We start from the raw sequence: 25799 nt of genomic DNA, 5'->3' as shown, positions 1-25799 counted from the left end.
TTAACAATAAAATCTGCGAAAAACTCAACAAAGAGACTCAAAAGATATCACGAGATTGGACTACATTATTTTGTAAGTACTAAGATTTAACATATCACTAGTTGAATTAATGTAACATTATAAATATTAAAAAAGTTAATTATTGCATGGAACTCGGGAACCGAATATAATTGAACTGAATCGAACCCATTTGATTCCATAATCAAATTTGGACTCAACAATTTCAATTACTAAATACCCAAAAAACTTGACACACTGGGAGGTCAAGTTTTTTCAAAACTCAATTTAGAGGTTAAAATTCCCTCGAATGAGTTTACTTTTATAATCAACTAGTGTTTTATATTAGTTACGCATTGGTACCATAATGACCCATCGATTAAATTAATGACCTGCCTGTTGAACCACCGATTCACTGCCTTGGCAAAGTTACTAACCTCAACAAATAATTTTTCCTCCTAAATTCTGGTCTCCCTCCTATTTCCCCCCCTCTTTCTCCTGTTGCTATCTTGTTGTACATTACACACGCTTCCAATCCTCGTCCCACCTCGTCTCCATACTCCTGCACACTCACAAGCACTAAAAACTCCAATCCAGTTACCACCACAGTATCTGTGGTTAAACAAAATCTAGCAAGGAGAACTAGAAATGCAATAAAATGGGCGAAGAAGAAAGAAGAGAGGAGGTTAAAAAGGTCTGCAGATCTGAAGGGAGGGGAATGCAAGGAGAACAAGAAATGCAATAAAATGGGCGAAGAAGAAAGAAGAGAGGAGGTTAAAAAGGTCTGCAGATCTGAAGGGAGGGGAACAAAACCACCGAAAACTATTCTGGTCCAGTCCCATTTTGGCCCTGAATTGGGATGGATTAGTCTGGTTCCTAGGCTCTGTTCAGTGGTAGAAACAGCACGCTTTGTTTCATTACCTAATAAGGTCGAAATAGAGACTAAACATTTCACTGTCGCGAATTACTTGTTATACCTCATTGCAATTCACAAATAAAGAAAGGTGGATAGGGTTGGGAATGAAACAGGAGAGAAGCTATTTTCATAACTTGAACCGGTAGCTTTCAGTAAATTCATTCTCGGAAATATTTAGTATAATTACAAGCACCACTGTATTGAGTAAAAAGAGCTTACACTTAACGGTATATGCCTGCAGGATGCATTTGACCAGAAAATTTCCATTATACAACCATGTCAAGTTACTCTAGCTCTAATTCAACATTTCTGCCGAAGCGATATTAACAGAAATCCTTCTTCATCCATCACCTACGACTTGGAAAAAAAAAAGAAAAAAAGAAAAGAAACTCGGTCAATTTTAAAAAAGAAAAGCATTCAATCAAGGGGTTGGGACATCTACTAGTCATCATTGGAATGATGAGCAGATGAATAAATCATGTAGTGGAAATCCAAAAGCAGCAGACTTATGTCCGACTTAATTGAGTATCATTATAAAAGTAACTTGCAATTAATGGCAAAAAAATAGGAAAAAAGAACTCAACTCAAAAAGAAACATGTTATCTGCCTTTGAGAAAACTAGTCAAGTGATTTTTATAAATAGAGAACAGCACAAAACAAATAATGAATAACTGAAATAACCTGTTAAAGGGTCTGCAGAGAGAGAGAGAGAGAGGGAGAGGGAGAAATTCCTACAGTAGGTTTCAGAAAAATTCAGGCTGGCCTCCAGTTGATGGCAGGTATGTCTGGTCTGCATGGCAACATGTGAGGGATACCGTGACCTATAAAAATACAGCACAAAGTTATAATCATAGGCTAAGAATCATGGACAAGGACACACGTAGACGTGGTTTTTCAAAGATGAGGATATGGACACATGGGGGACATGTAGATTTGAAAATTTTAAAATTTTACATTTGTTATATCCTTTATTTCTATACATTTTAAAATAAGGGCCATGTGGGACACTTGTCCGAGGAGTGTCCCTGAAGTATCATTTGTGTCAAGAATTTAAAAAAATAGGACACGACATGTAGCTTGTTGAACACATCTCCTGGAGTGTCTGTGTCCAATATGATGCGACAAGTGTCGGTCATGGACACACTTCCTCGGTAGGAGTATGTCTACTTAGATCATAGGAGTACGAAACTGAACAGATGATGAGCAGCTTTTCTGCCCACAAAAAGACCACCTGAGATTGGAGTTGCAGCTGGCAGTGTCATTGGGGTAGAGGCATGAAAACTATCGCTACTTGTAGGAGGCCTTTCAGGAGGTGGTCCAAAATAACCTGATGTGGAAAAAAACATAATTTACAACTGTTCAAGGACTTTGCATCCCTCAATGGAACTTTTACTATCTCAGTAAAATTAATTAACTAAATCTCTGGCTCAGAAGTTTTTTTTGCAATTGTTTATTTTCCTTCAGAACACATCAAGTTTAACCAAAGAAAAAATGGAGCTAACCCTATGCAAGACACATATATAGCTCCTAGCCACTGAAAATTATCCAAAGATCACATAAGGATTCAAACAAGTAACAAAGTCTTGAACTGAACTCAATTAGTTGCACAGTTTGCATGAATTCGTCGTTTCATTATTCTGTAATGCATGAAGAGGACAACAAACTTAAAAATCTGTGAAGTGACATAGTTCCACGAAAGAAAGGAAGTCAAAGCCAGTCATGCATACAACTAATGAAAAAGTTCATCACGTGATACACGAATCTCGTTGAATGGATGAGTCATAGTAACCTGGCTAACGTGAGCCAACTGAACATAAAAAGATACAATGATAAAAACTGCCGATGGAAACAATAAAATTAGTACCTGCGTGCGCAGATGGACCTGAAAATGATCTGCCTCCAGCCATCCACCCACTTCCTGGACGACCATCATTCAACCCACTTGACTGCATCCACCAATGTTCATCAACTGCAAACCTCCTTGGTGCACCAGAAAAATTTGGCAATGAGTAAGTCGGGTATTTATGTTCCTGGACAGAGGGTTTTGGATAGGTGTAATGACTGTGTGAGTGTTGAGGTGGAGGATCAGGACAGAGAGGCCTTTGTGCAAACGCAGCACCACTAGGTGGAAATGGTTGCCCGTGTTGAAAAGATTGGTGATTCATATATGTGTCACCCTGTCCATAATCTAAGGGCCTTGGCATATTATAACCAGAATGCTCCCGTGCATTGCTCACTCCAGCTGGAGGAAAGCAAGGTGATTCCTGTGCCAATGTTTCACTTCCGACAGATGCATCAACACGAGGCCCATGTGGATTATTTACAGCCATTTGAGCAAATTGACTTCCCTGTAAATAGAATTGGTTAAAGTCTGATTAATCCTAGATCAATAAAATTGCATAGAGTGGGACAATAGAAGCCTTACAGTGGGAATACCACCAATTTCACGTGGTAGAGGAGGATGTTGATAAGCTGCTGCAGGTGAAGAGGTTGATATTGCTGAAGCAAATGAGGGAAAACTTTGTGACTTCACTGCAGACTGAGGTGGAAATGATGGTGGAGGAAGCAATGTTGGAAGATAATCTACAGGTCGCTGAGGATATAGGTGCTGCTGTGACAAGGATGTCGGTGGTGGTGGTGGTCGTGGAGACAAAGACAAACAAGGTGGAGGTGAACTGGGTAGAGGTGGAGTTGAGGGAGGAGACTCAAAAGGCAAAGGTGGGGAGCCCTCAGGTTCTGGCAGTGACTCAATAGAATTGTTTGAAGTTGACTCAAGCAATCTATCTGAAATTTTCTCAGCTGAAGAGAGAGAAAAGACCCCATTGCAAAGCAATTGTCTTTCATCTTTTTGTTGTCCAGAAACATCTTCCATTTCAAGCTCGCCATCCACATCCTCTAAAGTGCAGGGGCGCCTGTCACTTGGAGTAACGGTATAAGTTTCAGGATCTCCAATTGATGGAGTGCATTCTGATGGTGAAGTATCTGCAACTTCCTTGCACAAATTAGCTTGAATGGTATCTTCTTCTTCCTCTTCTTCCTCGAACACATGAGAGGACAGAAAGCCAGGTAACTGAAATGTAGCATTGCTGAAACCACAAAAAAAGGAACATATGCATAGCAGAAGACCATATAAAAATGTCAAAATTCGAAGTCTGAAAAGAGAAAGCATACTAGTTCACAGGAAAAGACACCAATATTTTAAATCTGCGTGCCTTTTGTTCCTAGGTGCTCTTTTTGTACGGTCTTTTACTTTAGCATTTCAATTCACTGGAAGTGGTTATTGGCAAGAACTTATTGAATTCATTGTTTGGACTCATAATCCCCAACACAGAGCAGACATCACAGAAATTAATAATTAAGACGTGCAATTCTGATACAGTTCAGCATATACATGACGTCTATTAGCATAATAAGGGGAGTAATAATTGACTTCAGTTACGAAACAATGACACTGCAATAGATACATCCAATCATGGCCAAACAAAGTAAAACAGCAAAAAATGACAGACCTACAGAATATAACAATTGAAATTTACAATATAATGTTCAATAAAAATGTAACAGCACTAGTGACGAGAACACTAATGCTGTGCTTGAGTCCAATCTTTTGAAAAAATAGATTTTATAATAGCAATTTTTTTGGAGAATGTATAGTTAAAAAGTGGGGGAAAATTTTGGGTTTACGTACAAATTATTTAATTGGGAGAAAGTGTGGTTGAAAATGAGTATGGAGAAAAATGAGGTTTTAGAGAATGCGGCTCAAACAGGGACTAAATGTCATTACCATAATAGAATAGTCCTTTTAGCGAGAAAAAGGAAACTAGTAATGGGAACTTGTCAAAGTGCAACTCAAATGAATAAACTGACATTACTTACAGTATATGCTAAACACAAAGAGAAAGATGAAGACCGTTAACAAAAGAATGTAATCAGCCACCAAACCAATTGTTTATGCCAAAAAGCTAATGGTTTTTCAATAATCATAGATATTAGCGATGATGCACGGACACTCCTAAATCGAAATTTTTTATGCTATATTCGTGGTTATGTTCTAGAATATTCAATATTTATTTAAAATTCTATATTCCATCCTTCTCTTTCTATAGACACTATAGTGTAGTGTATTGAATTCCTATAGATAGAAAGTTTCTATTATGTGGGCCTGCTTAGACTACAGTAAATAATTTACTCAAACCAATTCCATTTAAGGATACTTAGAGCATAGGGCAGTGGGTCAATGTCCAACCTGTTATCATGTCGTGTCAAACAATGACACTTCTCAGACATATATGTTTTATATGTCAAACGCTCAAGAGACCTAGGGGAATTCCTCGAGCAATTGTTCAACATGACATGTGCCTTGTCTAATATCAAAAGTATAAAAATAAAGACATAATATATAAAATTTTAATTTTAATGAGTTTAAATCGATGTATAACTGATGTGTCTATGTTGTGTCATGTCGTGATCTTATCGTGTATCCATGCAACTTGGAATATCAGTTTGGAACCTATACTATTGTTAGGCTTGCTCAGAAAACATACCAGATAGCCTAGTTATAATTTAGTTCAGCACAGCCTAGTTATAAATTAGTTCAGCACCTCATGTACATCTAGACTAAAACAAATTGGTCAGATGAAACAGCAGCCACAATATATCTTCAACCGAGGAAGCAATATCTGAAGTTCAAAGTTTTATTCTAGCTAAAAAGGCCCAAGAATACATTAAGGTTATGTTTAGTTCATAGTATTGGATAGGATGGGACACTTCAAAAAACAAGATTTTAGATTTTTCTCTTTCTTAATACCGTCCAATCCGCACAAGCAACTGCACAGGCAACCAAGAAAGCTTAATAATTTGCCATTGAACTTCCAATAGAATTCATAGAAATTTACTTTAAGTTGATTGGAAATTGGGTAACGAGGGGAGGGGCTCTTTTTGTACACGTGGGTGGGTTAGGGTCTTTAATATTGGGGGTGAGGCAGGAGGAAGGCAGGCTATATGACCGAGTATGATGAAATTGTATAGTACTACATTCCTGTACAACTTATCTAGAAACTCAAAACTAAATTTGTTATGATCAAGTACATAAAAGCTTGTCTAGCAAGCAGAGCATTTCTGTATATTAATTGGCAATTATTGAACACTTAACCTCTGTTTGTTTCCTATTATTTCCTCATTAAAATGAAAAATATGACTGTTATCCATCACAACAAACCACCAAATTTGAATTTCTATCTCTTGTGTGGGGCCCGTAACGACTATATTTTTCATTCTCATTTTTACAAAAATGAGAAACAAACGGGGCCTTAATCTAAAAGCTTAAGCTTTCACAGAGAGAGGACCACGTGCATATCATTTAAATCTTGTCTTTCCAAGTCAAAAAGTTTCAAGACAAAAAGATGGAGATGTGCCGAAAACACATAAATGAAACAAAATTAGAAATAGGAAATAGAAAAGAAAGATGTTTTGAGGATAAGAGCACAAATTCCAGACCTCCCATACTCATCCACAAGCATGCCTTCCATGTCTCTAATAGGGTCATCTATAGCCCGCTCAGCTCGTGAAGGACGCCTTAGGGAAAATCCAGCAGATGTATCATCATTTGATATTCCAATTTCATCCATACAGTGGCGAATAACAGATTCTGGCAATATTTTTCTCTCTAGCCATAAACGCAAGACCTAAGGAAAAAAATGTGCTTCAGTAATCCTGCCTGTAGTTTAAAGGATCACTCTTAGATACAAGCATATTTACCTTATGACATTGACGACGATTTTCATTAGCACCTGACCCAGGTGGAGCAGCAGCTCCAATAAGACGGGGCAATGCTTCTTGAATTGTAGGAATATACGAGGCCCCTGCAATCCCTGAAGAAATATATTGTAAGTAACAAAAAATATAATAAATTCCTAAGAGCGATGAGAGAGAAAAGGGGGGAGGGGGTGTTCAAAAGAGGGTAAAGGATTGAAGCAAGGATGACGTCAGATAACATTATCTCTAACAGAACAGTAGAAATATAAATGGCTTCAGTTACCATTAAAGGGGCGGCATCATAGATGTAGATAGTTTTAACCATTTTAAGGTGATCTGGATCGATAATCGAAGCAAAAGAGCAAGAACCTTTTCAATTATGGAACATGTCTACGTTTTATCCTTGTGGATTTCAGTAAAATAACGAGTTTAAGAGTATTCCTTTCTCTTTAATTGTAATTAGTTAGAAAAACACCTTGTATTCTTGACTTGACTTTATTTTGTTTGAAGATTGAATTATGTTTCTTACCAAGAAAAGAAAAAGAACGGTAACAGATTCTAAGCATTGAAACAAGGTGATCAAGATTTCTAAATCGCACAAACATAAAGTGAGAGGAAGGACAAAGGTAAAGAGAAAGAATAATTATACTTGTGATGCAAATTTAGATATTATATACCTCTCTGGGTATGAGAGCATTGAGTTATTGAATCAACTAGAAAAAACAGGTCCACTCTGCGATGAAAACTTGGTTCACTTTCCAACTTCTGGATAAGAAGTTCCACAACCTGCCAAAAGTCACCAATTAAAAATATTGCCAACTTGTCCAAAGAAATGCGTGAAGTACAAAGGGTGGAGAGAATAGCAATAAGCCTAGAACAAGTATCCAAAAAAAAGGAGAGTGAAACAGAACTAACATCACACTACCTAAAGCTTGCAGTTTAAGTAGCGTGATTGAACTGCGTGTTCAAATACTAAGCTAATAAATCACCACCACTCGATATTCCAGAACAGGGTACTCATCAGTACATGTTCATCAACTTACTCCCGGTAAAAGTTTTGAGGGCGCAAAGTGGCAACACTAACTATAACAACTTCAACCGTTGATTTCAAGAAAATATATAGCCCATTCAAAAAGTATATTTTTCAGTGAAATAATTAAAGTTTGGAATCCCTTAAAACCTGCAATAAGTATTTAAAAGTGTATACAGCACACTAGATTGGGCCTGCACATGCAGGCACACAAAGAGAACTTAACAAAGTTAGGACTGCATATGTACTGAAGGAAGACAATTACACTAACCGCTTATAATCTTCAATCTCAGAAAACTTAAGCCCCTGTTTGGCACCCATTCTCATTCTTTTTCTCTCTCTTATTTTCAACCACACAATCTTTCATAAAATAATATTATACGCAAATAAAAAACTTTCCATTTTTTTTCAACCATACATTTTTCAAAAAAAAACAATATTCCAACCATTAAAATTTGGCAAGAATGGGGACCAAACGGGGGCTAAATATTACATTTAGGGATGACTAAAGAATTGCATTCTGCTCCCATCATGCCCAACTTGAGCACTATAGAATCACAAGAAATTAGGCACACCAGACATCCATGACTCCTCATTGAATCTCAATCTTTCTTTGTTCTATTTATGGGGTACACACTCTAATTATGACCTTCAAATTCATTAAATGCAATGGAAATCACTTCTGTCTTAACAAATCTTAGAAGTTAGAATATAAATCCCATCTACACTAGGATAGCTTCTAATAGCAACTAAATCCAGCAAAACCTCCTTTTTGCAAGTCTCTTACATCTCAAGTAAAACAATATTCCTTACACAAGCTTTCGGGGCGTGACATTACACAGGAAGTCCTTGGCAGTTGACAAACCCCCACCCCCCAAAACCCACCAAGACCTCTTCCTCCGGGTATACAAAGATTTCACCCTACTATGTTTTCGAAGTTCATGCAGCAGAACATTATAATCAAGAAGTTGAATTTATTTATATCCACCAAGAATCAGAAAGAACATTCCAGCTATCCAAAAAAAATTCATTCATAGTGATATTTTGTACTGCCAATTAACCCTCTCCCGTAGCACATTTCAAAACCAAGCTTCTACTACAGTAAATTGCCAATTCATTTCAAAGAGAAGAAAAAAGAGAACACAAGAATCTCTAGCATCCCTAAACAAATCAGTTCTATGGCAGCAAGTGCCACCAAAAATAGAGAGAACTTACCAAAAATGATATCAATCATTTTAGTTTCTAGAACCATATTGAAAGCTCTACTATTTGTAAAAATTTATAATCAACCCCCAAATGTGGGTCCAAAAAGGAATTATAGATCAAGACTAGATTTTCGTTTTTAAATTAAAACTACATTTTTCTTCTTGTACTTTTCTTCACTACTGGACCCAGTTGCAAATAAAGGTATAATATTTCCTAGGATGCAGCTCCCCTGTCACTTTATTTACTCACCCAGTTTCATAAAGTTAAATTCTTCATTGGAAGGAAGACAATTCTATCTAATGAAACCAAGAAAAATGTCAACAAAATTGCTCTCGAAATTCCAGTTTTATTCCTTTCTTTCTCCCATTTTCATCTTTCCTTTGGTCCTATGAAAGTTCTCTTACACGTCAGCTACGAATTCAATATAATGACTAAAGATTAAACTAATGATATTTTATCCGTTAGTGGATCTAGAATTTTTGTTATGCTGATGGGGTTGAATGCCTCCTTTTTTCCACTTTAGAGTTTCAAAAGCACCTTCTCTGGATTTCCCACAATCAAATACCTCCAATCAATCAAGCCAGCTGAGAGCTCCTTCAAATCATTCCACTCCAGACCAATGTGATCTAAACCCCTTCTGGTATTTATCCAACACAACATTAGCTTAAGTCTACAGAAACAACACCAACACAAAGCAAAACAGAGACCATCACATTAACAGGCATCATACGACCAACATAATTCCTTCTGCTAATACAAAGAAAAACCCATATTCTTTCAATCATTACATTGACAGTCATCATAAATGGCAGACTAAACATATCGAAGGAAATAAGGAACAGGGTTAATCAACCATAGAGAGACATCCTTCTTGATGATGAGAGCTAGGACATAGCCCCCATAATCAAGAAGGAAAGAAGAACGAAACCATTCTTCATCACCCATTAACCAGCCAAGGGAAAGAAGATCAAATATTACCCTCATCCATCTACTTATCCAATAAATGATAGTGGGACTTGCATAAAATATTCATTAATCAGACTTAGTTAAAAAATCCAACTATCATAAGTTGTCAGTCATCTGAGGTTGTCATCTTCGTTTCTCTTGTTCAGTGAAACTTGACGTGCAAACGTGGATAAGGTTTTTGACTCCAGAGCAATCAGGTAAAAAGTGAAACACAGAAGTATCACTGATCTTTGTAGAAAGATATTTACAACCCACGGCAGTCCTAGTTTTGCTTTATCTGGATAACCAGACCACCACCAAAGCAGCTACTTATCAAGCTATATTGACCACAAGTCTCCAGCATGAATTCGCTAAAATGTACAGGAGATACATTGTGAGAGGCATTCCACACTTGTCATGTCTCTTTGCCCAAGTATTTTCTTGCTTGCACTGATTTTATGGGTTCATCATTGTAGTTCTAACTGTGTGAAAGAGAAAAGAGAACTCTTTTTTGTGACTTCAAAAGCTGATATTTGTATAGTATTGTCCAGAGTACCCCCACCCCACCCTCACCCCTTCGCACCTAAAAGAAGACCTGGGATTCCTTGAACCACTTGAAATTGCAAAAGGAAGTGGCTAAACCAATTTAGCGAACAAAGTCATGGTTTATTATGCAAGCTTTAGTTTGCTTGGAACAAACAAAGAAGAAAGTTGTTGTATAAGAATTACCAACCTCATTGGCAATCCCAAACTTAGCACAATCAATTGCGAGACGAGTTGCACGCCCAATGCTCTCTTTGGTCCTTGACAATGTTTCTATCATTCCTTCAAATGCATCACGAGCAACAGCTGCCTCTGTACCCCCACTTAGAGAACCTCCAGCAGTCCGTTTACCTGAATTCACTATCCTCTCCTCAAATTCTTCATTCTCATGTTGATTGGTGGATGAAGATTTGCGAACATCAGATGAAGAAGAGGATAAAGATGATTGGGGATGTAATATTTGTACATCCAATCGGGGCACACTCCTGGATTCAAACGCTTGGGCGACAGGTTCAAGGCTTGGACTCCTTCCAGGAATGTCAGCATTTGGAACCAAAAGAGGAAGAGGATTTCCATGCCAATTTTGAAAGTGAGATTGTCTCTTTCTTGCCCGCGCAGCAGCAGCAATAAGATGTTTCATAGACTTCGAATCAATTGGAAAACTCTCTTTGTCATCTTTAACAACATCCGGCCTGAGAAAAGCAGACTTAACTATGAGCATCAAAAGATAACTAACATTATCTGTTGATGAAGGTAACAAGAATTTAAAGAATACCTATCACCAAGTGAGGCAATACTTTCAATTTGACTACCCATCACAACAGAATCATTGATCCATGAATCTGATTTTGGAGCATTCTTCCTTCTGTCTCCAGAAGAAGTGGGTTTGTTCAGTTCATTTGTTGATTTATTGATAGATGAATTTAACCTATCAGAAGCTGCAACAGGGCCACTGTTGGATCCTGCTGGAGCTTTCTTCTGAGCAAAATTACCAGGTGCTTTGCTGAAGTGCTTGTTCTTTAGTTCAGCTAAAAATTTGTTATCAGCATTAGACTGCAGGGGCCTTTTAGGGGAAACTAAAACTGCTTTAACCACCCTGGTTGATAACTTCCCAGAATATAACTGTTCAGGACTAGAAGATAACTGTGCAGCTGAAATTTCACTACTCTTTGCCATGCCCTGCTTAGCAGTTGCTGGTGAAGCTTTATTGGATGTTAGAGTAGGTAATACATGTTCCTTTGAGCCACCCTCAGCTGTGCCAGATGTGGTCAAGCCTATTTGTTCTTGGACAAAATTCTTACCATGCAAAGAAGTTTTCCTTGTAGAATCTTGCACAGGTGGAAGAACAGAAACCTTATTGGCAAATCCTCCATGAAGTGGAGTTTTTGGCAATTCACAATCATCATCTTCATCACAAAGGCGAACAGCTCTCCGCTTTTTTGGCAACTGCTTAGCCGGTGAACGAACTTTATCACATTGCAATAAATATTTTTCACGAGCACCAGAACCTCCCAATCTATTTTCAGCCTGCAATGCACGTTGACGACAGTTTGTTGGGGGAAGATCATCTTCATCTACAGAAGCATTGGGCTCATTAGAAATTGTCTGCACTCTGAAGAAGCCATTCTCAGCCTTCACTCCTGGTGTTCTTTTAACCTCTGTATTATCGATGTCATCAAGAACATTAGGACTTTTAGAATCATTTTTTCTGCTTGTTTGGACTTCTATCATGGTTGCATCATCTGCAGTAGCTGAACATTTTGATCTTTTGTAGGGATAGGAGACTTCATTTCTCTGAAAGGCTTGATTTTCACAGCCACGCCTCATATTCCCCTGGGAAAACTCATTTTTCTCCTCACAATTGACTTTGATATTTGTTTGAAAATCATCTGAAGCCTCAAAATACGTTTTGTCTTTCAGCAATTTATTTTCTGCCCTTACACTATCAACATCTAAACTAGACCTCAAATTATCTATAGATGAGTCCATGTTTCCTGAAGAATTTTGTTTTTGCGTCTCACCTTCAGGTTTCTCAAAAGATAAATCAACATGATAAACAGAGTCATTACGTGCTGCTGAAACTGCCGAACCTCTAAGCACTACATTTGCACCCTCAGGTTTCCTCTTTGAACCCACTGCTAGCTTTGGTTTGTGATCATTTTTCAATTCAGTCTGGATCATATTATGATGTCTCTTCCTTAACTTGTAATCACAAGAACCTTCCTCTTTCAGTATGGAATGACAGCTAGATGTCGGTCCTGACTCCTTCACAATATTAATACCATCGGCAGAAGGCTTTTTCCTCTTTTTTGAAGATGTAACTGGGGACAAACTATGACTTACATCATTAGAAATGTCAAGCATTATATCTTTACAGTCCGACTCATTTTGTCTCTGCTGTGAGCAGGGCTTTAGCTCAGAGCTCAGGTTTTCCAGCCCTTTGGTCTCCATTTTGCTATTTGATCCTTTCAAATTATCTTTTAGATTAACCTCCAAGGTATTATCTGCCACTTTATCATCTGAAGGCAGCTCAGACCCAAGAATTAGTTTATTGGTATCATCTCTTATACCACTAGACTTTTTGTGCTGTAATTCTTCAAATTCTTCACAGATTTCCTTCACTGCTTGGGCGAAAATTTTAACTGTTTTACCCTGGCATCGAGCAGACACTTTATCTTTTGCCTCACGGGTGAATGCCTGAATATCTGCAGGTGCAACAAAAGCTCTGTTGCAAAAAGGGAAACTTCGAACTTACCACACAAAACCCTCTTTGAATTTGTACCAGAAACTATGTCAACAATATAAGAAGACATATTGAAGTGCACAAACAATAATACCAAGAAAATAAGGAAATAATTTCTAGACAAAACGGATCATTTCCAAGGTTCGCAATCAAATTCTCAGCTACAATGCACTTTCATATCTCTGTCAATGTCGTATAATCATATATGGTTTACCAAACAAGTAAACCACAAGTCATTACATATTTGCAAGAAAATAGAAACATATCAAATTTCTAAATTTCTACCAGAAACAACCGTACCAAATAAGAATTTCCAAACCTTATCAACATACATTTCAACCTTTTGACCTGATGTGGAATGATCAAAGAGAATAAGATAGAAGGAAAGAATAGAAGAACTGAGGAAAGAATAGAAGAACTGAGCAAAGAATTAGAGAAGAATTCTAATACATCTAAACATCATAATCAAGGAATGAATTATTCAACAATAGTAGTCTCATTTATATGCAAAAATAATCTTACACTAAAAAAAAAAAATCCAACTTAATGGTTACTAAATATTGAAAGAAATAAAATCGAATCCACTTTCTATATTTCTGTTTAAGATAAGGTGTATAATTAGGATTGTGATATCTTGTTATGAAGAACTCGACTCCAGCGAGCTCTGATGCAAATATTGTTCCAAAAGCTGTCCTTCGAACGTCACGATGAAGTTGTGAGTTCAATCCAAAACGGTCGCTACATTTTCAAAAGGTACTTATGGGCCCAAAATGGACACCGTGTGCAAAAAGTTTTGCTCAATTCTTCGTATGCCGACTATCCAAGCTTTCCAGAAATGCAAGTGCTCATTCTCTCGTAAAATGGCCAAAATGGGTTGATAACTTCCCAGAATATAACTGTTCAGGACTAGAAGATAACTGTGCAGCTGAAATTTCACTACTCTTTGCCATGCCCTGCTTAGCAGTTGCTAATGAAGCTTTATTGGATGTTAGAGTAGGTAATACATGTTCCTTTGAGCCACCCTCAGCTGTGTCAGATGTGGTCAAGCCTATTTGTTCTTGGACAAAATTCTTACCATGCAAAGAAGTTTTCCTTGTAGAATCTTGCACAGGTGGAAGAACAGAAACCTTATTGGCAAATCCTCCATGAAGTGGAGTTTTTGGCAATTCACAATCATCATCTTCATCACAAAGGCGAACAGCTCTCCGCTTTTTTGGCAACTGCTTAGCCGGTGAACGAACTTTATCACATTGCAATAAATATTTTTCACGAGCACCAGAACCTCCCAATCTATTTTCAGCCTGCAATGCACGTTGACGACAGTTTGTTGGGGGAAGATCATCTTCATCTACAGAAGCATTGGGCTCATTAGAAATTGTCTGCACTCTGAAGAAGCCATTCTCAGCCTTCACTCCTGGTGTTCTTTTAACCTCTGTATTATCGATGTCATCAAGAACATTAGGACTTTTAGAATCATTTTTTCTGCTTGTTTGGACTTCTATCATGGTTGCATCATCTGCAGTAGCTGAACATTTTGATCTTTTGTAGGGATAGGAGACTTCATTTCTCTGAAAGGCTTGATTTTCACAGCCACGCCTCATATTCCCCTGGGAAAACTCATTTTTCTCCTCACAATTGACTTTGATATTTGTTTGAAAATCATCTGAAGCCTCAAAATACGTTTTGTCTTTCAGCAATTTATTTTCTGCCCTTACACTATCAACATCTAAACTAGACCTCAAATTATCTATAGATGAGTCCATGTTTCCTGAAGAATTTTGTTTTTGCGTCTCACCTTCAGGTTTCTCAAAAGATAAATCAACATGATAAACAGAGTCATTACGTGCTGCTGAAACTGCCGAACCTCTAAGCACTACATTTGCACCCTCAGGTTTCCTCTTTGAACCCACTGCTAGCTTTGGTTTGTGATCATTTTTCAATTCAGTCTGGATCATATTATGATGTCTCTTCCTTAACTTGTAATCACAAGAACCTTCCTCTTTCAGTATGGAATGACAGCTAGATGTCGGTCCTGACTCCTTCACAATATTAATACCATCGGCAGAAGGCTTTTTCCTCTTTTTTGAAGATGTAACTGGGGACAAACTATGACTTACATCATTAGAAATGTCAAGCATTATATCTTTACAGTCCGACTCATTTTGTCTCTGCTGTGAGCAGGGCTTTAGCTCAGAGCTCAGGTTTTCCAGCCCTTTGGTCTCCATTTTGCTATTTGATCCTTTCAAATTATCTTTTAGATTAACCTCCAAGGTATTATCTGCCACTTTATCATCTGAAGGCAGCTCAGACCCAAGAATTAGTTTATTGGTATCATCTCTTATACCACTAGACTTTTTGTGCTGTAATTCTTCAAATTCTTCACAGATTTCCTTCACTGCTTGGGCGAAAATTTTAACTGTTTTACCCTGGCATCGAGCAGACACTTTATCTTTTGCCTCACGGGTGAATGCCTGAATATCTGCAGGTGCAACAAAAGCTCTGTTGCAAAAAGGGAAACTTCGAACTTACCACACAAAACCCTCTTTGAATTTGTACCAGAAACTATGTCAACAATATAAGAAGACATATTGAAGTGCACAAACAATAATACCAAGAAAATAAGGAAATAATTTCTAGACAAAACGGATCATTTTCAAGGTTCGTAATCAAATTCTCAGCTACAATGCACTTTCATATCTCTGTCAATGTCGTATAATCATATATGGTTTACCAAACAAGTAAACCACAAGTCATTACATATTTGCAAGAAAATAGAAACATATCAAATTTCTAAATTTCTACCAGAAACAACCGTACCAAATAAGAATTTCCAAACCTTATCAACATACATTTCAACCTTTTGACCTGATGTGGAATGATCAAAGAGAATAAGATAGAAGGAAAGAATAGAAGAACTGAGGAAAGAATAGAAGAACTGAGCAAAGAATTAGAGAAGAATTCTAATACATCTAAACATCATAATCAAGGAATGAATTATTCAACAATAGTAGTCTCATTTATATGCAAAAATAATCTTACACTAAAAAAAAAAAATCCAACTTAATGGTTACTAAATATTGAAAGAAATAAAATCGAATCCACTTTCTATATTTCTGTTTAAGATAAGGTGTATAATTAGGATTGTGATATCTTGTTATGAAGAACTCGACTCCAGCGAGCTCTGATGCAAATATTGTTCCAAAAGCTGTCCTCGGTGGCTCAAAGTAATGATTGACAACATTCAACATCCAAAGAGTGACTCAACATGGATTTTGAGATAAAAAAAAAAAAGGTTAAACAATTGTTATAGGACATATATCCGCAGTCTTATAATTCATAGTTAATAGAAAAAATTAAGAAATAGCTACATAGCAATCAAGAAATTAACTGTTCTGGCATTGTCAGAGTAATTAACCACATGTACCCTGCAAGAGAAAAGTACGCTCATTTAGAAGCAAAGAGTAGTTTTTTAGTTTTCAATTAGTTTCCCTGCTATATGAACTAAGGGGAAGACCACAAGTTTACACACGATTCCCTGCACAGAAAGCTTAGCTTCTTTTCTCAGAAAAAACACAACAAGAAATTGTCATAAATCATCCAGCCAAGCAAGCCATTTCAGCATTAGAGTAAGCTCATAAAATATTTGAAAAAGGTGCTCACATTTCTGAAGTACCAAAGAACTGTACAAAATATTTTTTAGGGTCAGGAGCTCGCTTCCAGTCTTCAGGTCTGCTAATCTGAAAATTCAAACCCCCAAAAGGTTATCCAATTAGGAACCATATATATTCTACATCAACACAGCCAACAAAACACCAAGAATTACAAACCGCCATCTGAAAATTGCTTAGAAAATGGAAAGAATAGAGCAAATCATGTCCTAACGGCCACAATCAAGACTTTTAACAGTTCATATGTTATCATATATATCGGACAGGACTTTGAATGGCCTATCACAAAGACAGAAAACCAAAATATGACACCACCCCATTATCCTAATCAAAACTGCAAAAGATACTTCCTTACATAATGGAAGTTAACCTAGAATAAATATGGAGAAAACTAGTGACGTGTATCCATAGATAAATATATACAGGCTAGTGTGCATGCTTATGAACATGTACACATTTGACAACACCTTTTTTACTGAATATATTTTGACCATTGTTCCCATGACACCACCATTACACACAAATACCCCATCAAAAGGGGGAACAAGGGAAAAACCAGGGAGAACCAAATCCTGACAACTGGCAAAACCAATTCTCATTGTCTTGCAATCATGGGCAATATCAACACATGCTATATGCTTAAAATACTAATATAAATTTATCACGTTCTGATCAATTAAAAATTACTGCCTGATCATGAAGTGATAATTTCATGTAAATTCAAACCAAATGCCTAGTTCTTCCAAAGGAAAATATGATAAGTATCAATTTGTTGAAAGAAGTAATCTACACCAAAGATACCAAGGAAAGAAAATTTTGAAATTAAAAGTGTTAGTAAGATGTCCACTAGGACGATGTCTCTGGACATTCACACACGATTTTAATCCTTAATAAGTATAAATCAGAATATCATATTTTTTAGAGGGACACGAATTTCATCCATACAAAAACACCAATCGATTTAAGGACTAAAATCATGAAACCCAATTGAGATTTTGCCAACGTTGGATGAACTCCCATGAAACAAACCCGTTCTGATAGAACAGAAATTTACTAATAGTCCATGAATTATTAATTTCAGTAAATTCAAATGCATAGTTCCAAAGAAAAAACTGATAGATATATGATTTATAGAGAAAAAAAATCTACAGGAAAGTTATGAAAGAATAAAAATCTTGAAATTGAAGTGTCAGTGTAATGTACCTTGGCAGGCCAAGCGGGGTGACCCTTGACCTTGGCGAGGACAAGATCTCCAAAACCCAACTCGCTCGTTGTCTTTAAGCCTTTCGCTCCACGCTTCCGCCCTGGAGCCATGTCCGCCTCTTTCCCACTTTTCTTAATTCAGTGATCAAGCAAAGAAACCATAAAATACAATATAAATCCACGATGTCGCTTCCAAATTTTAACCCTCCGTCCAGTTTCTATATATTATTAAGGCGGCTACTGGTGGTGGTTGTGGAAGAGAGATATATGGCTATTCTATGTAATATGAAAGTAAAATCTTTTGTTCTGTGAGAAAGCAAGAGAGTATATTTAACCTGTAGCCCCCGACCTATCGAATGTTGTGCGTCCCCATCATTTTAAAACTCTGCGTGTACAATCCCTATATCACGTAAGAAGTCAATTTTTATTGAAATGACCATTGTACCCTTGTTCGAAAGGTCATTCAGTCAAAGAGCCTGTTTGATTTAGATTAAGAATAATGTCGAAGTGCCCGAAAATGGATGACTGACCCTCACATGGAGCGTGGACCCCACGTGAATAAAATAATGTCCGACCCCCGAGGTGTGAGTGTTCGATCATCCCGCACAACCATTATGTTTATATAACAAGGTCCTTAAATAAAAATCGACTGAATGACCTTGTTTGATTTAGATTAAAATTCGATTTTAATCCAAGTTAAAGTCAAACAATTAATATTAATCACATTTTTCATGGCTCTCACAACTTATCAACCACACATTTCAAAAACTTCTACCACAATCTACTAAAAAAATTCAATTTTAATCTCCATTAAACACTTTCAATATTTGTAAAATGAAATAAATAAATAAATAGAAGAAAAATTTTGAATTAAGTTGAGTGTATAGGCCCCATTTCACAGAGCATCTCACATGAGTATGCAAGACTCACTTCGTTAAAAAAAATACCCAAAAAATGCCCGCACATCCTATGTTTGTGAGGAGCCCGTGGGTGTGAACCCCCACCCTAGCAGTGTAGTTTCCTCCAAAAAATTTATTGTCTTCTTCACCCAACTCCACCTCACATACCTCATGAGTTATCAATTATCTATACCAACGATCTTCTCCACCGCTTTTCCTGCTCTCTTTAATTCACCTTAATACCTAAAATCACAACTATCATTTCCATCTAATCTTTCAACTAGCTACAAATATCAACATTCATCATGTCATTTCAAGAATTTGATCTTTCTCCATAACCAAAATTGAAATCCAATCTCCAATTCTTCACACTAGATTATTATTTTGATTTAAAATTCAAATTAATTCTAGATTTCAACACAAATTAAAATTATCTAAATGCAACCTTGCAGATGTTGAAGATGCAAAAATAAACTTTGATGGATATAAGAGTTTAACTTCTTTCTTTACAAAGAAATTGTCCGTAATGATTTCAAATAATTAATGTAAATTGTTTCTCAAGATATAACGATCATTTTCTTAAGTAGTAACACTTCAAATTTTGAGAACTGGCAAACATGACAGCCCAATGTACTCTCTTTCAAGTATCAAATTTTGACTAAGCCCCTGTTTAGTAGGAAATAAAATTTTAATTTAAATTAAAGTTATTAATTAATTTTAACCATATATTCAATGGAAGTCATAACTTTTTTATCATATGTTTCATAAATTTTTATCAAAATTTATTAGGGGCCGTTTAATCCCCATTATTTATAGATTATAATGAGATGAATAGTATTTTTTAAAAAAATAAGTGGTTTAAAAATTTTTGATTTACGTGTAATATTATTTTATTGAAAATTGTATGATTAAAAATAGGAGAGAAAAAAAATTAATTTAATATAATGAGAAATAATGGGGTTCAAAGGGGGGCTTAAATTTTTTCGTACCATAAAAAATGCTCTTTGCCGCGTGAGATTTAGTTTAAAATATTAAACTCGTGGTGTTCATGACAGAGTGGGTCAAAATATATTTTTGAACACTCATGATAAAGTTCAAATAAATATAGAACATATTACTAATTTTGATAATAACAACCATTTCATATTTGAGATAAATAATTTTTTAACTCACAAGTATAATTAACTTATATATGAAAAAATACATTAGAAAATTTTTAATTAATTTTAAGTTTAGTCAAACATATGGCATTTGTTAAAATAAATCATTTGATCAATAAAAATTATTTATTATCAACTAAACTAACTTGATTATAAGTGAACTTTTTAAATTTGAAACTAAATTTAAATAATTGAATATTGGGCTTGGGTTGAAAATAAAGTTAGTTGGGCTAAGTTTTTATTCCTTCTGATTTCATCATAAATTTGGATTGAATTTATCACTTTTTACCATCTAATTTCCTTATGGGCTGGGGCCCCTCTCCATGTCACTCCATCCACCCCGCTCATCCAAATGGCGAAGCCTTTAAACAATTTAATAAAAAGGCTAATTGGCACAGAACATCCCCACTTTTCAAATTTATTGTGAAAAACATTTCTATCTTTCATTTTTTTACATTTTCGCCCTTACCTTCCACCTTCCTTTGCGCAAAAGGTCATTTTCATCAATTTTGGACAATTTTACCCTTCATTCAAATAAAACAAAAGGAGAATTAAAGGAAATAATTGCAACTGTAGTCCAAAAATTTTAAAAAAATTACAAATCAGTCACAATTTTCAAATAACTAGTACCAACGCTTTTTTTCATCTATTTTTTAAGTTTTTTCATTTTCATTGGCTATGATTCAAAAATTGTGAAATGATAAAAGTAAAAGCAATATTCATATCAAACTTTTGTAACTTCAAAGTTATCTTCACTTCGTGATGGAGCCATGGCCTTTTCAATCTGATACTAGTACAAATTCCCAACAAAATTTCCCACTCAATGGCCAGCTATGGTGGCTAGAAGAAACATGAAATCGGTGGTGAAGATAGCTACAACGGCCAAATTAGACACTAACATTTTAAGGACTCGCATTTCGGAATGATTCAACAATGCAACTTTTGAATCAATTTACTTGTGAATTAGATAAAATGAACAAAATTCAGCATTGAAAGCCAGAGAAATACCAGAAAGAGAGAGAAAATCAGATAGGGTTCGCCGATTTGGTGATCTATCCATCTTTCGAATAACCTTTTTTTTTTTGATAAAATATATGTAGATTTGAACTGTGTAAAGTTCACATCCCAAAAACTCCAGTAAATTAATAGTATAAGTTTTCACTCCACATTCAACAAGTCAATATCATTTATTTCCTCAATAAAACCAACTGCACAAGTTTGACGATTCCAACACAGAACCAAACTAGAAAAATCAGAAAATTAAAACAACACCCCAGGCACAATTAGTGCGTTGAGTCTGTGAAGAACCGAATTCAAGCCATTCTAGTGCTTTTTAGTGGGCCCATGTCTCGATGGTGAGATCGAACTTGGCGTTGAGACCTACTCCAAGGATAACGATTGTGAGGATAGAGGAAGCTGGTGACATAGCAGGGCAACTCCCAATCTTCCCACTTTCGAGATTGTCCCCGTGACGGTGGCGTCCGGTTGAATAAGTATCCCTTGGGGCGTTCCTCATGACCCGAACTTGCCCACCAATGAGTCTTTGGATCTAAATTCCACACCCATCCTGGGAAGTGGGAGTTTCCTCGTTAATCATTATATAGGAATTCAAGAAGTTTGAGGAGATATGCTGGGAAATTCATGGTTTTATAAATTGTAACTAATTTGAAAATTTTGGGACTACAGTTGCAATTAATTTTTTATTTTTTATTTTTGTTGTTTGATTTGAATTGATGGTAAAATCATCCAAAATTAATGAAAATGACCTTCTGTGCAAAGAAATATGGAAGGTAGGGGCAAAAATGTCAAAAAATGAAAGGTAAGAACTTTTTCACAATAAACTTAAAAGATAGGGACATTTTGTGTCAATTACCCTTAATAAAAATTAGAAAGTGTGTATACAATTTTATTTGATGATGAAATTTCAATCGAGCATAACAATGTCTTTATTAAAATGAATCTGGTTAGTAGGTAATTTATAGATTATGACTAGCTTCTATGTCAATTTTAAGACGTCACGAAACTCTCACGCAATATAACTTTTCAATATCACACCCCTATAATTTAAATTAATTTAATGGTTTAAATCTATTAACACTGTTAGATTAACTTAAACTAACAATTGAAATTCTATGTGAGATTCATTAGTAGGGGAAAGGTCTACTTTAATGAATGAATTAACCTTAGAAATTTTAACATGTTGTTTTTCAACAAGATAAACGCCTACTGAAAATTTTCCAATATTAATTAAAATTATTCACTTACTTGATGAAACAAGAAGAGGTCAAGTTCCCATGCCCAAAATCCGCCCCTCACCGTTCACCAGTGGAACATGCGTATAATTCAATACGAAGTACTTTACCAAGACTTGACATGCCACGAATCTTCTTGAATGAGAGATGTGCTTTCAGAAACACAGAAAGGGCGAAGGGGGGGACATTTATAGGAAAATGTAGCAATTATATGTTACAGATCTAACAAATCATTGGCAGCTAAATCAAATAAAATTAAAAGTTTTTGAGCATCTGTATTTGGGAAACCCAAAATCAGTTGAAAGCAATGAAAAATGCCAATTCAAAGAAAAAGGAGCTTTTAATACATTACACCCATCTTCTTTGCAAACTCGTCGTCTCCATCATCATCCTCAGGATATTCTTCTTCGGCATCTCCATTATCACCTTCATCTAACTCATAGTATTCCCCATCCATTTGCTCATAATCCTTCTGCTCATTGCCTTCACGCTTTTGGTTTGTATCATCTTCAAATATCGTTACATCTTCAGCTTCTAGCTTACTAGCACCGACTGACCTGGTTTCTTCTGCTCCAGCTTCATTACCCGATGCAGACTGGAAGGCTTCCTTATTATTGCATAGAGGGGAACTCTCATTTTTTAAACCGCTAATCTTTGTTCTGTCATCCTTTCCATTTTTTGGATTATTGTCTTCAGCATTAGATGACAATGTCCTACCGCTTCCAGTTCCAGATATCTCACCTCGCTTCCGCTTTAATATCTCTTCTAGAGACCTGGGCCCTTCAAATGAGAGATCACAACTAGTTTGTTTGTGTCCATCAAGCACCGAGTGTTTTCTCTTCCCAAGAGATTGTTGATAATTTACATGCTGCTCACTACTATCAGTCTTCTTCCTGATTTTCAGCTCTGCAAGAGTTTTGGGACCAGCAAAATCACCGTTATTGTCACCTGTCATATCTCTCGGAACTCTGATCTTCCCTTCATTCCTGAAATCTTGTTCCACTGTTTTTTCTATTCTATCTTCAAGTCTCCCATGGTGAGAGGAGAGATGTATCCCTCCAGGAGACAGTCTACCAAGATCAGTTCCCCTATTTATTTCCCTACCTCGGCACAAGTCTTCTCTCCCATCAATTGGAGTCGAAGATTTTCCAGTAAGTTTTATTCTTCCTCGCAGGCGACTTCCAAGAGAACTTTCATTTTGGGGTACAAGTTCATCTCTACGTAAATGGTAGCTTAGATTCTTAGCATACTTATCCTGGGGAAATTCATCGCTAATGACGGACTTCAGACCATTGGACCTCCTATGTTTTGACAGGTGATGTCTTAGATCTGTTTCATCAACCTGATCAGGGCCATCAAACCTAGCATATCGCCTCCTTTCTAGATAAGCAGACCCTTCTGGCGTACTCTCGCGTGAAACTCTGTGCTGCTCCCAAGCATAATGACCCTGAACGCTATCATATGAATCACGACCACGATGAGTACGCATTCTATCACGGTCACCATCAGCAAATGAACTGTAATCAGCAGAATGGCCATATTCATTCCTCTCTTCGTGATCCCTTGTTATTCTATATTGATCTTCACTAGGATAGTAATCAGAATCTCCAAGCTCATTGTCCACAAGAACATCAAAACCTGGGGAGGGGTCTCTTGAGATTTCTTCTGCATCCTTAGTTTCCATACCACCTCGTTCTTCAAACATGTTAGGCCGCTGCGCACGACTGGAGCCGCTAACTGTGTTTCCATTGTTGGCAGGAGGACCACTTGGTCTGTATCTAGAAAACTCCTTATTGATGCCAGACGTCTGTTGAATCTTTCTGCTCATAGCAAGTTTGTTTCCAGGATGAACAGTTTCTACTTCCAATGTTGATTTTGCCTGTAGAGGCAGCTCAACTGATTTTAATACACTGATATATGGGACCTTCCTCTCTTGTGTGCCATTTTCAAGTTCACCAAGACCATGCTTAAAAGTCACAGGCTCAGCAGAAGCAGTTGTTCCTGGAACCTGCGCTGCTTTGTTACTTGTAGGATTTGGTCCGTGCAAAAAGGGACACCAATCACCTTTTAAACAAAATCCTTTCTGGAAGAATATGCAGGGTGCCACTTGTTTACCAGAAGTATGAGTAACATGTGCAAGAGATGTTGTAGCAACCTGTGATGGAGGTATTGAAGATCCAGCAGAAATGGGCAATTGGTTTCCAAGCAATCCATCAAGTGGCTGGGAACAAAAAATAAAAATTAAATCGTTGTTTGTTAACAACTTATTCAGAATTAAGTATCATCCACGTTTTCTTTAAATTGAGATAGAGTAACTGACATATCGGTTAAAAAGTAAGCCGAATCTATATAGGCACAAGTTCAGTCCATGAATAACTCACCGGATGCCGGAATCCGCACTTCAGATTTAAGCAATTACCATGTAACCAGAAATAACAGTCCCTTGGGTTCATCCGTGCGACGTCACTATGACGATACTCACATTCACTTCCCTGTGGACAAATAATAAATAAAAAATACAGATATTATACATTTACTTAGGAAAAAGGACAGAAAAAGAAATTTGACAGCTATAAGATGATAAGCGATAGCACTAGCTTCTTGCAACTGGAAAATACTAAGTTGACTTGCGAAGCAAATCAAACAAATTGATAACTACTTCAAAACCAAAAACCATTTCTAGTTACTCAAGTAAAGCAATATCAGAGAATGGGAATGAGACAATGCCAGCAAAAGGCATTTATTATTTTCAATAAGCAAGGGATTTTTTTGTCTAAGTGGTGCTTGATTTGCACAGAGGGTTAAATGATTGAGACTGAGATTGGGGTGACAAATCAGTCAATAGCATTTCACAAAATTTGTCTCCTAAGCAAATGATATAAAGGGCAAGAGTTTACTACCAATCATTTTAAAAATGTATCATAAAGGCCATAATACTAACAAGCACAAATCTACATGGTTCTGATTTCCAGAAAGAACATTAAATGCAGGATACACCCGATAAACACATGTTTATAATATAAATGAACGCCTTAAGTATTTTGGACAATATCACCCATCATTTAGATGAAAAGGTGACAAATCTCATGTCGCTTTATCCATTAATTGTGGGCCAATACATGTCTAAACAGATGGATGTTGACGAACTAATCTCTTTAAAATAAATGTTAACTTGACCAGAATATTTGATATAACCAAAAACCACAATAACAAAGAATGTAGCAAATCCAATAAATTCGATAAAAAAACAAAAATACACAAGGGATGAATCATCTGAGCAATCTTTCACCCAATCTTGATCTGTCATTCAGTGCTTTGTAGATTCCGCCACTAAACCAAACTGCACTTCTAAGATTCTCAAGTTGTTCCAAAACCAAGCCAAATTATTACCCTCAAAATGCTTTATAATGTAGAAACCTAATAAACTTTGAACATTATAATTCAATCCATGATGAGAACCTACCCCCCCCCCCCCCCCCCACT

General features: G+C 36.5%; 3 protein-coding genes across 4 annotated transcripts in view; 1 reads left to right on the top strand and 2 right to left on the bottom strand.

Annotated features, from left to right (window-relative positions):
* Positions 1-1011: 1011 nt before the first annotated feature.
* Positions 1012-18310, bottom strand: LOC111395425 (ENHANCER OF AG-4 protein 2-like). Of its 2 annotated transcripts, XM_023021410.1 has the most exons (13): positions 18006-18310; positions 16795-16871; positions 14048-15633; positions 11167-11530; positions 10582-11083; positions 7345-7453; positions 6671-6783; positions 6410-6597; positions 3339-3999; positions 2778-3261; positions 2145-2240; positions 1649-1734; positions 1012-1270 (listed from the first exon to the last, which is right to left on the bottom strand). In XM_023021410.1, exons 1-12 carry the CDS (start codon positions 18114-18116, stop codon positions 1667-1669), a joined length of 4359 nt encoding a protein of 1452 aa, XP_022877178.1. In that variant the 5' UTR covers positions 18117-18310; the 3' UTR covers positions 1012-1270; positions 1649-1666. The 2 variants fall into 2 exon arrangements, 1 of the variants encoding a protein (XP_022877178.1); XR_002702799.1 differs by lacking the exons at positions 14048-15633; positions 16795-16871; positions 18006-18310 and having other exon boundaries at positions 1012-1264; positions 1595-1734; positions 11167-13569.
* Positions 18311-22438: 4128 nt separating this feature from the next.
* LOC111396431 (zinc finger CCCH domain-containing protein 17-like) lies at positions 22439-24841 on the bottom strand (the record flags this gene model as incomplete). The annotated part of the gene is made up of 2 exons (XM_023022868.1): positions 22439-24537; positions 24698-24841. Coding segments are annotated over 2 exons (2025 nt in total), but the record flags the coding sequence as incomplete, so codon positions are not given.
* Positions 24842-25580: 739 nt separating this feature from the next.
* The window catches only part of LOC111396430, a 1719-nt gene continuing 1500 nt past the window's right edge, over positions 25581-25799 (top strand). The window contains exon 1 of the mRNA XM_023022867.1: positions 25581-25626. Coding sequence (XP_022878635.1) covers positions 25581-25626 — 46 coding nt within the window. The remainder of the gene's footprint in view (positions 25627-25799) is intronic.

This window comes from Olea europaea, chromosome 6, assembly GCF_002742605.1.
Source record: "Olea europaea var. sylvestris chromosome 6, O_europaea_v1, whole genome shotgun sequence".
NCBI lineage: Eukaryota > Viridiplantae > Streptophyta > Magnoliopsida > Lamiales > Oleaceae > Olea > Olea europaea.
The sequence above is the reverse complement of the archived record's forward strand: the minus strand, read 5'-3'. Positions and strand labels throughout refer to the sequence as shown.